This window comes from Mirounga leonina, unplaced genomic scaffold, assembly GCF_011800145.1.
Source record: "Mirounga leonina isolate KUSES-001 unplaced genomic scaffold, KU_Mleo_1.0 Mir_169, whole genome shotgun sequence".
NCBI classification, from domain to species: domain Eukaryota; kingdom Metazoa; phylum Chordata; class Mammalia; order Carnivora; family Phocidae; genus Mirounga; species Mirounga leonina.
The window spans coordinates 17,794,229-17,806,875 of record NW_023270431.1 but is presented as its reverse complement, the minus strand read 5'-3'; the positions used below and the strand labels follow the sequence as shown (position 1 = coordinate 17,806,875).

At 37.9% G+C, this 12,647-nt stretch overlaps 1 protein-coding gene across 1 annotated transcript in view; it reads right to left on the bottom strand.

Moving 5' to 3' along the window:
• EPHA6 (EPH receptor A6) overlaps positions 1-9,023 on the bottom strand; it is an 833,709-nt gene extending 824,686 nt beyond the window's left edge. Inside the window, exon 1 of the mRNA XM_035015180.1 lies at positions 8,139-9,023. Within this exon, the coding sequence (XP_034871071.1) occupies positions 8,139-8,520 (382 nt within the window). The 5' untranslated portion in view covers positions 8,521-9,023. The remainder of the gene's footprint in view (positions 1-8,138) is intronic.
• Positions 9,024-12,647: the final 3,624 nt, after the last annotated feature.

The window sequence follows — 12,647 nt, the reverse complement described above, 5'->3', positions numbered from 1 at the left end:
ATATATTGATTTTTTTAGTTGTGGGTAAATGTTTTTCCTTATTCTATATACTACACTTTATGTACTAAGAATGTATTTCTCATTGCAATACTCATGTACCACAAAATATAAGTATCATAATACAGTATAGCCAACCTGAAAGAAAATATAATTATCCTACTGTTATTTTTAATTTAACATAAGTTATATATATATATATTTACATATATGTTTACTTTTTATCAGCTCCGGATATTCACAAATATACCTAACATTATAAGACAAAAATAACATTAATTATTTCCACCTCCTGAACATCCAGTTTTTAGGAGTTGTTATCTTATATCTCCTGTGATCAGAAAGTAAGTATGACTTTTACACCTGAAGTTATGAAATGAAATAGGAGGAAGAGCAATGACTTCTCATTTATATCCAAGTACAGGTCATCAAACAGGCCAACAGCTAGAGGACTCAGCAGTATCCTAGGAAAGTAGCTGAATGTATTTTTCAGGACATGGACTGAAAATACACACTTTAACCTCAATTCTTACTACAAAGTTCAATTAAAAGGTATGCTTGCTGCTATTTCATACCTGAAACTTGCATCTTGAACACAAATTACAGGTTTTAATAATTAATCCACCTTAAGTAAACACATCAAAATATGCCAGTCTAATATTCTTTGAACAAAAGCTCACTCCACATGTCAGTCCATGTAAAGCCATTACATATGCGAAATATGTTTTGTATCATGAATATATTTTTAAGATGCACATTTATGTTTTCTCTTCATATAATTAAATGTATACCCATCATAAAACATTGGAAGATTCTTGTGAAACAATTTTATAAGTAAAATGCCTAAAAGTTTGATAGTATTTCTTTTCTCCCTTGTCTCTCCCTCATAATCTCATTTACTGTAAAATTTTTCATCTTATAAAAATCATCAATTAAAGATGATTCAAAGATACACAACATCAACAGAGCAGACTAAGTTTCTAAAGAACAGAGACTGTATGATAATCATCATTGTAGCCTCAGAACCTAGCATAATTCCTGAGATGCTTAATATGTGATTGTTGAGTGACTTAACTTTGAAATAAAATGTAATATTAGATGTTACTTTGAAATAAGTGGATGTAAATGTTCTATATTATGAGGTCTTATCATCAGTACTGCTATATACTATCACATAGCAAATGTATTTTTAAAGTTTTTCTAATTGACTTAGTACCTAATTTTTTTTTTAAGATTTTATTTATTTATTCATGAGAGATAGAGAGAGAGAGAGGGAGAAGCAGGCTTCTCGCGGAGCAGGGAGCCCGATGCGGGACTCAATCCCAGGACCCTGGGATCATGACCTGAGCCAAAGGCAGACACTTAACCGACTGAGCCACCCAGGCGTCCTGACTTAGTACCTAATTTTAAGGAAACAAATTTTTCTTGCCAGATCTGGAAAGAGACTGGAAACTCGTCATTGGATCGTATTTTCTGGGAGGGAAACTTCTCCTTGAACTCCTGTATATGGTAACTACACTACCTATCAAATAGTAGACCCTCAATAAATAGCTGTTTAAAGAGTAGATGTTTCCATTCGGTTTTAGAATATCTACCATTGAAAACTGAAGTTGTATATTCCATAAAAAGTCAAAATGTTTATAGAATGGAAATAATTAAAAAAATAGCATTTTTCAGAACATTCTAAGCACTAAAGTAAAATGTAAGATTTACTGTTTTGAATGTATATTTAAGAATATTTGGAAATGCTTAAATGAGCCTCTCTAGAGTATGAATTGTCCAAATATACACTAAGTATATATGACTGTTAAGTTGGACTTTTTATGCTTCTATATATTTAATAATGGCACTCATATAATATTATTAAAAGACAACTCGAAGTAATGAATAATTGACTAGTCAGGGAAATCGTTTAAATGACATGAAATTTACTATTATTGAGTGGAAAGCCTGTTTCTCCCTGCCCCCAAGAATATCATATAACCTAAAATCTCATTTTCTGTGTCTCTTAGAAACTTTCTGAACATTGGTTTCCCTTCATTTTAACAAAATGCAAAGAAAAAAAGACTAATGGAAAATATCTGAAACACACCTATTTTATATCTAGTATAATTTAGATTTTTTGTTTTCAGTACCAATAATCCGATCCTAACAGAGATGAATAAACCTGGTACATAAGTCGAACTTCTAAATATTGCTCTTTTTAGCTGAAAACTAGATTCTGTTGGATTACTGTACTGCTTTGTGAAGATGTCCCCACTCACCTGTGCCATTCTCCTGACAAAAAATAACTGTATATGGAAAGTTATGTCAGAAATGCATTAACAAATGGCATTTGATCCAATATGAATGTACATTATGTACAACCACTTGAAATAGCAAAACTGTACTATTAAGATTGTATTTCAAAAAACAGTTTGAGCTAAATAAAGTAGAAAATGGGTATTTCACCCCATCCCTCATATCCCATGTCAATTATGAGTACTTATATATAGCAAGGTAATTTTTATGGGGAGTAATGAAAAATCTGTTTGGGCCCCATGGGGAAAAAATGATATAAATGTTGAATATCTACATTTACTTATCTGTAAAGATAAGATGGTCCCATAAATTCTACTTCCCAAATGTACCTCAAATCCATCTTTTTTTCTCCATCTCTGCTACCACCACTCCAGGCCAGGCCACCATAACCCCTCTCCTGAACAACTACAATAGACTCCTAATTCTACTCTTGCCATCTTCCAATTATTTCTTTGCTCACTAGCCATAATGCTGTTAAAATGAAAATTTGTGAAAATCTCTCAACGGTTTCCCATTTAACCTAGAATAATATTAAAATACAACTCCTTACCAGGACTCCTTTTCTTTTCTGTGGGATCTAGTTCCTAACCATCTTTCAAACCTTATATTGTGCTACTCTCTTCCATGGTCAATAAGCTCCTGTCACACTGAACACACATTTCTTCAAATGTGTCAAGCTCATTTCCCTTCAAGATCACTGCCCGGGCAGTTCTCCATACCTAGAATGCAATTCTTTCCAGTCTATACGATTAGCTTTCTCCTCCCTAGAATGTGACTCAAATATCACTTCCCACTCTAATAAAATTACAAATTGATCAAAATGCTATAGACCCAGTACATCAAATATGTTGCACACATTAAATATGCATTATTTTTTATTTAAATAAGAACATGATAGATGTATAAACAATTTAATCTTTATGTATAAGTTTAGTTTGATTATAAATGACTATACTTTGGGCAGTTAACCTATTTTGATTACTTAACTATATGTATTGATCTCCACCATATTTACACTCCCCAAAAAGTGCTGAGTCAAAGACAAGGAAGAAACTTCTATTACTGCTAGAGTCTGGTTGATGTACAGTATAAAATACAATCTATTCTTTCACCATTTTGGACAAAGGCAGTATGCAGTCAGAAGTACTCAGGTGTGTGAAGAAAGAGAGAGACTGATTGAAACGTGGTGCCTACAATGGGGAAAAAATATTGGGAGAAGGAAATACAAGAAATCTATAATGCCTTTTGCACTAGTTTATACTGGCAATGATGAGTGAAGAAACAAAGGGATTTCTACTCTAATATTTTTCTTAACATTTAATTTTGTAACAGAAATTTGCATTAGCAAATTCATAAAGTTTGAAAATATAAAAATTAAAATATAAAAAATTAAAAGATGTAAACATTAATTTTGTCTTATACCTTAGATATATAAATATATGTTTATATATTTATATAAACTATAGATATATATTTTTCTTCTTAAGAAAATCCAAATGAAGCCACTTTATTCATGTTACTTCTGGTCTGAAGAAGAGACTCTTAAAGAACACTGTATAGTTTTTGCACATGAAAAAGTTTTTAGATATAGTTTTATACCAAACCCAGAGCAAGCAATACTTACATGAACAATATATATCAATGACATTTTGTCTTTCTACTTGGAGTACTAATCATAATGACTAATTATACAATGACTTATTCTAATTTGTAAATATATGATAAAATTACATTGTAGGTTATTTTTATACTTGCAGTTAATTAGGAAAGCATGTGATTACCATCTCTTGCATCTTTACAACTATGAAGAGTTTATCCCTAAAAATTTTATCTAGGTGAAAGTTCTTTTAGAAATATACTTTGTAAATCATCCAGTTTCTCTCATTTAACAAAGTTTTTAATATTTTCAGTAAAGTTTACTCAAACTTTCTGAAAAATTTTCAATTCGTCCCTTTCTATATATATAAGAACAATACTTAGTTTTATAGTTCGTGAACAATACTTGCAGAAGTTCAACTAATTTCAGACTATGAATTTTATTAAGCAGATATTTCTCTGCTCAGGTATGCTCACCTGTATTCACATACAACTCAGTAGATTTTACATTCAATTCATTCAAATTAATAAATTCAATGAAACTAACAAGTCAGACTATTGTTTGCTTGTTTAATTTGTCCTGAGTTCCCTGGGAAAAAAACAAAAGATCAATTCACACAATGTTGGTAGTAAAATAAATTCACTAGACTCTTGTATGCAAACTATATTTTGCTTGAATGAATTATTTTAGTATCTGATTATTTTTGGAAACATGACCTGAAGAAATAAATCAACTCTTTTAGGCTATACGGTACTATTTGCTAAAGCAGAGTAATCTTTGAATAAATGGACCCCTGGTGGCTACTAACCACTGTAATTGATATACATGGTTACTTACATATGAAATAAAATAATGCTTTATATTCACCTAAATGTCCAGTACAGAAATAAAAGCTTATGTAGAGAAAAGGTAAAATCTGTTATTTTCAAATAAAAATTGGCAACACCTAATAAATATTGTGGTTTTAAATAGAGGAAAAATTAATGGAATAAGAGAAATTTGAACACAAATCATGTTTTCACTTACTTAATCAGATGAAGTGATCTAGGAAGCAACTCTACTTTCTGATCGATTCAAGGAGGTTTAGGTAATAGGAAGAGAGAGTCAAATTGATTTATTTTGCCTTTATAGTGCAGAGCTTCAGAGCCAGTTAAAGGACAAGAGATGCTTCCTATAGTCAACTTACTCTCAATACCTTGTTAGGCACCATGTTAAAAATGAGGTAGTTCACTTTTTTGTCATTATCATCATTTTACCCTGGTTAAGTATGGAAAAATAGGAAAGGGGAAGAAGGTGAATCTACTCATTTCAATCATGATGGATTTTATATAATTTGGTAAAAACAGATAAATAACATTAAAAAATTTACTTTTTGAATATCCTTAATCAGAACACAAGTTATATAAAAATAAAATTTTGCCCTCTAACAAATTTAAAAAATAAAACAAATTCCATTAACTCTTAAGACAAGTTACTAGGAAAACAAATGCTATCTCCTTAAAATTAAATAATCATATTACTAATATTTACTATCATGTGTATAACAAATCTAATTTATATTTTTATATTGTATATACACTGCATTGACCCATGTTTTCAATGTTTAAAAATTGGTAAGATATGTTTTGATTCATTTATGAAACTACAAATTAAAAAAATCTCCAAAATGTTAATAATAATGTTCTGAAGTTTGACATTTTATTAATCATTAGTATGATGACTTCAGTATTCAAAAGTTATCTCAAAATAACATAAGGCATAATTTCTAATCATTATGAGTTTAGGCTGTATAAAGCATTTCATAAGCAATCATTTGTGTCTGATAAAAATATCTGAGCATATTTTCTCTATAATCTTATGTTGAAGAACTCCTTCTAAATTTTACCCAACTTAGCCTTTAGGTACTATATTAGTCAAGTGTGATCTTATGAATAGACTGTGTTTCTATTATAATAATGAAAATTCAGAGTTTTAGTAGTCTATCTCTAATGATCCTACTTAATGGATGGGTAAACTGAGTAATATTCATTCACAAACATTAAGCTAATTGATGAAAACACACACAAATTATATATATTTGGTAAATATTTTAGGTAAGATGTCTTTAAAAACTATGGGAAAGTCATTACAATAAACAAAAAATATTGCAAAAGGATAACAACTCCTCTATGCCCTTAAATTTTTTTTTTAAAGATTTTATTTATTTATTTGAGAGAGCGAGAATGAGAGAGAGTACATGAGAGGGGAGAGGGTCAGAGGGAGAAGCAGGGAGCCCGCTGTGGGACTCGCTGAGCAGGGAGCCCGATGTGGGACTCGATCCCGGGTCTCCAGGATCATGACCTGAGCCGAAGGCAGTTGCTTAACCAACTGAGCCACCCAGGCGCCCATCTATGCCCTTAAATTTAATATGAATATGTGAAAGGTCATACTGTAACACTTGACACATTTTGGTAGAATGGCACTTTAGTTGTTTGGAGATTCTGATATGTGTTTTATTTATGTTAGTTTCCCCAGGGCCTAGAATGGTAACTGGTGTATCATAGACACTTAATGAGAAACTAAATTTTGATTTAGGGAAATTATTGCATGGAAATAACTGTTAAAGATTTCTAGTAAACGACTCTCTTTTTAGTGTGGCTACTAAAGAGATGTATATTAACATACTAAATACTAACATATAGTACAATATAAATTTGTGACTTTCTGAGTACTAAAAATTGTTTTTATCTCCCTGCAAAAAAATGTTCAAGTAAACAATTTTATGTTATTTTTTACAATCTTCTATTTTCACAGAGATATATTAAGTAACTACCCCTTCAATATGTAATGCTAATAGCCCTTCAAAACAAATGAGGAATATGTGTGTGGAGGTACACACCACCATAGGCAAGTATGGCACTATAGGTGGCATTATTTGATATATTTTCAAAGACATGACAGTTATGCATGGTTTCCAAATTTACATATGCATTTGTGATTGCAATCTGGCAAGTAAAAAAAAAAAACAGAAATAATTGGGAAAACGTCAAAAGTACCAGCTGTATAAATAAGAACTGAATATTGACTCTGAGTATCTTTCCAAGTAAAATAAAACAGTCATATGTTTATGACAAAGAAGAAGGCTGTGTTGTTTTACTTGCCTTCTCATTTAACCTTCTCATCCTCACAAAGCAAGTACACACTTTCATGTCATCTGACCTCCATTTTTATATCTGCAAACTATTTCGAGGACTTTTATGTTAAATGGTAACTATAACTGAAGTTTTGTATTTGAGGTCTTTAGAAAAGGGTGACATAACAGGTGACATATTGATGGTCATCACAGCGCCAATGAGAGCATCCGGCCAGGTACATGCTGGAAAACTTTTATGGTTGTTCACAGCTTAGTTCAAGGGATTAGATTATGCAGGTGATATTTTTATAGATCCTTAAATATTCATAGCAGAAATCCAGTGAGATATGTCTCGTAAAGATTGTTGAATAGAAGGAAAGAAAATGTTCAAGAATTCCAGCGCTTTCCATTCGGTAAACCTTTCACTTTTCACATACTATTCAGTTTCACTTTACCACTTTACCTACTGAAAGTCTTGCTAAAAAATCTGTCAGTGACTCGACTTTATGAATAGGATATTCACAACTTGGAAATTCACACTTAACGTTTGTCTCCCCGCGCCCCACCCCCACCTCTGCCTCTCAAGAAAGAAATCACAAAAATCTGGGCATCTGGTCCAGGAATAACTTCGAACAAGTCTACATTCCGTCTGGATTGGGGTAAGGGGGCTGAGGCTGGGCGAGGGCAGCTTAGCTACCACACGCAAAAGCCTGGTACCTGGTCCAAGAGTACAGCGGGAGCTATCTGCTTTCACGAAGGCAAGTGAGAACCCGCATGTTCCCGTGCTGTGAGCAACCGCCAAGAGCCCGAAGTCCACTAAACCTGTGCCACGGAGCCTGACCTCCTGTGGAGACAGCGCTGCGGGGAGCGGTCCCGCGGCCGCCAGCGGTGGGACCCAACTGCTGCCGATGCCCACGCATCCGTTTAAAGACATTCGGGAGCAAAAAGGACCGCAACTCCTGAGGTCGCCAGTCCAGGCGCTCTGGTAAGGGGACATCCTCGACCTCTCGTGTGGTGAGCCCAGAGAAGCCTACCCCGGGACGAAGTTACCTGCAGGAGGCGACCCACGCACCGGTCCTCAGAGCACCCGCCTCCTCCCGCCCCCTCCCCCTTCTCCGCCCTGTCCCTTACCTTGGTTGTTGGAGACGTGACTGCAGTCGCCTGGCCAAGCTGTCAGCAAAGGCAAGAAGAAACCAAATTGCAAAAGAAATTCCCGGACTTCGCAGCCCCCCATGACTCTCCCCGGCTCTCTTCTTCTCCCACTTAAAGAGAACTGACAGCAGCGGGGCCAAGTGTTCTGCGTGGGGTAGGGGTCCCGGTCCACGTCTTCTTCCTCCTCCTCTTCCTCCTCCACCCGGCCCGCAGGAGGTGTCCCGGGGCGCCCCCCGCGTGAGGCCCCGGGGGCAGGGCACGAAGGTCCAGGCTGCCCAGGTGCAGGCGCAGCTGCTTCGGAGGAGGACGCTGCCTGCGGCGCCAGGGAGCTCCTGGCGGCTGTAAGCGAGCGGAATTGCATCCACCACCGTGTCCCGCTCGCGCGAGGACTATTCACTTGGGCCCGGGAGAGCGCGCGCGCAGGAGCGAGCTCGGGCTGTGGTTTGGGGGAGGGGAGCGAGGGGGCGGGGGAGGGCGCCTCACGGGGGGAATAGGAGGAGGGACGACCAGGTGCGGCGGGCAGTTCAGGCGGCCCGAGCGCCTCTCCGGACTGAAGTGGGCACTTGCAGAGCCAAAAGGAGAGGCACAGCAGCTGTGAAGGCTCGGCGGGGCCGTGAGTGGCCCGAACGAGCTACATACAGGCTGCGCCCCCAGCCCCTCGCCTAGGTGGCGACGCAGCGGTTTGCACAGCGGACACTTCCAACTCCGCCGCGTGGGCGATGCGCCTGGGCCTTGGCAGCCGCTTTCTGAGCATCTCCGAGGCCGGACTTAGTCCCCCAAACACTTTGCTTCCCATTTCCCGGCAGCAGCGCCGAGCGCTTTAGGGCGAGTCAGCTCCTGACACCGCTTCCCCCTGACTTCATATTTCCGCCGCTGGAGGGGGTGAGTGCTGTGGGCAAGCGCTCCCGGGCTGGGGCGAGCCTGGCGGCGGCTGCCAACCTAACCACTCCCCAGTTCGGAACGCCCAAACTTGCCCACTAGGGCGAGCGCCTCAACTTTGTGGCTGCCTCCGCTGCTTCGAGTCCTAGTAAGCCAAAAAGAAAGAGCAAGCAGCTGAGGAGAGTCACACCAGGCTGGAGACGGGCGGGTGCCCGGCGCTGGGGCTCACTGAGGTCTTCGCGTCGCCGCGCGGCGGTGACTTCGCGGTGGAGGTCACGAGCATTGTCGCAGTCGTGGGCGCTGGGATTCCGGGGGCCCGGAGCGCCCCTGGCGTGCCCCCGGCGTGGCGGCGTCGGACCGTGCGCTCCGAGCAGCCCAAAGGCTGAGCGGCGCGCGGCAACATCCACGGCTGCGCCGAGCGCGCGGCGAACGGTCTGCTCTCCCCACGCAAGCCGCCCCCTCGCGGCACCTACTCCCGCCCAGCGCTCGGGTCGGTGGGAAACCGCAGACTCAGTGACTGCTTGGTGGGATCACGCGGCTCTCCGAGCAGGGCGGGGGCAACACGCAGTGCTAACAGAGAGCGGTCTCGCGTCCGTGGCCCTCACGCCCTCGCCCCGCGGCCGAGGCGCGCGCAGAGGGCAGGGGGACCGCCAGCTCTCCTGAGCTCCGCCAAGCCTTGCGCTCGGCCCGCCTGGCAGCGGCGACTCGGATGCTGCCAGTTCGGCGCTAGAGGGGGTTAGTCGACAACAAAAATGCCTCCACTGCTTGCAGGTGGAGGCGACTCCTCACACAAGGAAGGAAAAAGGAAGGAGGAATGCTCTCAGACTAAACTTAATGCGGTTTTTTTTAGGGCGGCGCCAAGCAACCCATATCTCTAGTGTTGGGGTTCTGTAATAGTTTATTCGCTGTTATTATTATTAGCAGCAGCAGCATTTTCTTTCTGTCACAGTCGAGTGAGGTTGAAAAGCCCACCTCAAAACTCAGAATATTTTGAAGAAATATTTATGGCAATGGAGAAAGCTGAACCGAGAAGAGAAAGGAGCGGTATTATAAAGGGTAGAACGATATTTTCTAAGTGGGCAGAGGGCAATGGGAGGGAAATGGCCCAGTGGCAAGTGTTGGGGAAATAGTAGATCAAGGAGCAAAGGGACAGCGTTCGATGCTTACAGAATTCTGCAAGAGAAAGGATCCTCCCAGTCGATGTGTTTCCACGCTGCGATGTTTGTGTCATATATGGTGGTTGAAGTTCAGTTATTGGCTTAAAATCAACTGGAAGCGGAGAGAGAAGGACAGCGAAAAGAGGCCCCACGTCTAATTCGGCTGCGTGGAGAAAAACGTGAAATGCAAGTGATTTTGAGAATGTAAGGAAGGTTTCCGATTGGTGACTGTACTTTCACTCTCCTTAGGAATTCAAGCACTGCTTCTCTCTCTCTTTTTTTTTTTTTTAAGATTTTTATTTATTTATTGACAGAGAGAGACACAGCGAGAGAGGGAAACCAAGCAGGGGGAGTGGGAGAGGGAGAAGCAGGCCTCCCGCAGGACAGGGACCTCGATGTGGGGCTCGATCTCAGGACCCTGGGATCGCTTAACGACTGAGCCACCCAGGGGCCCCAAACACTGTTTCTCTTTAAAGGTGTCCACGCCAATTTAAATGTATGCAAATCACTTCTGAAAAGATAACCAAGTATGGAGTTTATATATTGGTACTTGGAGTAAAATTTGATTTTACTACTGATTTTACCACTCTTACTGATATTGACTGACCACATGGGTATTTGCAGACTCAGTTTATAATTTGCAAACTGTAAAATTAAAAGGCTGCATTATAATATAAGTTGTTATGTCTAAATAAATGTTCTTAAAAGTGTTGATTCATTATACTGATATTTTGTGCGAACAATCTTTTATTTACTGTCAAAGAATATATTCCCATGACCTTTTTAAAGTTAGATCCCAATTTTTAAACTGGATTTCTCTTTACCCCTACCTACAATTCATCTACAATTCACAACTTTTGTTTGTTTGAATAAGTCATAGTGAAGCATGACATAATATATTACTTACCTGGTCAGGTAATTAACAGTCATATTCTGGTTTTGGTTTTTAAGAAAAAAATTACAAGACTTTTATCAATATTCAAATAAAAATATGTTTATATATTTAGATATTGTCAATTGCATGTCTAGAAGATCATTAAGTAAAAACTCATCTCAAAGGACATGAATGAAAATGTAATTATCATGACCTTTGACTATATTGAAATTTCAGAAGAATAACCGTAACTATTTGACCATTGTGTTATTCATTATATGTACATATAAATATACATATTTATATGTACATATATACACACACAATGTGTATATGGATATTCATTCTCAAATATTTGTTGAGCTCTTTTATGTACTCAGTTCTCCTCACTTAGAGAAGAGTTGATAATATAAGTAAAAATAATTTTTTAAAAGCTAAGTTTTTATTTAAAATATATTTGTGGTTATCCTATGTGAGGTAGAAGCAATTTCACTTAACAGAAATGTACTTCCTTTTTGATTTTCTAGCAGTGTTGATATATTTGCTGAAATGTGACAGTTTCAAAATTATAAGCCACTCAGTGAACCAGATGCAATATTCATGTAGATTTATCTGCACTTGTCTGTTTGAATCATACCCATATTCAGAAAAGCATTCATGTCTCATTTTTCAGTACTATATATTCAGAATTCTTTTGTATTCTCTCAGGGTGCTGTTCTTCATGATATATGGTATATATACCTGGTCTGGATTCAGGTAAGAATGATTAAATTTTCATTAAATAAAGATTATATGAGGTAAGGGGGATTAAGAGGTACAAACTTCCAGTTATAAAATAAATAAATCACAGGAATGAAAAGTACAGCATAGGGAATATAGTCAATAGTATTGTAATAACTCTGTATGATGATGGATGGTAACTACACTCATCGTGGTGAGCATTTCATAATGTATATAAAATGTTGACTCACGCTGTTGTACACTTAATGTATATCAACCAGAGTTCAATTAAAAATATATATATAATGCTAAAACTAGTCTAAGCTTTCATTTATAGTAGAAATAATAGTATTCATAAATACTATTTGCTTTTTAAAATGATGAAAGACTCAACCTGCGATTAATCCCTTTGAGGAAAAAAAGAAGGATTATAATGTTTAATACTCAGCATGTTTCAAGGCTTGAGAAAGTCTTAGGTATTTTATTCTGGTAGAAGAGTAAATTAATTCATTTATATCTGTAATTTGCATTTTCTAAGGTCAAGGTAGAAGCAACATAAATAAAAAGTGTTGATTCTCAGATATGTCAAAATATCAGGTCTTAAAATATTAATTTAGTACTTTGAATAGATATGTCTTTTTTCTTAGTATAAAATTTAGAGACATGCTGCAAACTATTATTGCTGTCATGTCATCAACTTTAAAGTATAAATTCATTAAAAACTTAAATTTTATATTTTACTATGTGGGCCACTAAAATTAAAAAAAAAAATCCACAAAGTCAAATATAGTTAATTTGAGGCCCTTTGCTTTAAGAAAATATGTAATCAGAAGGAAAACACACTTCAGAAATTTTTCT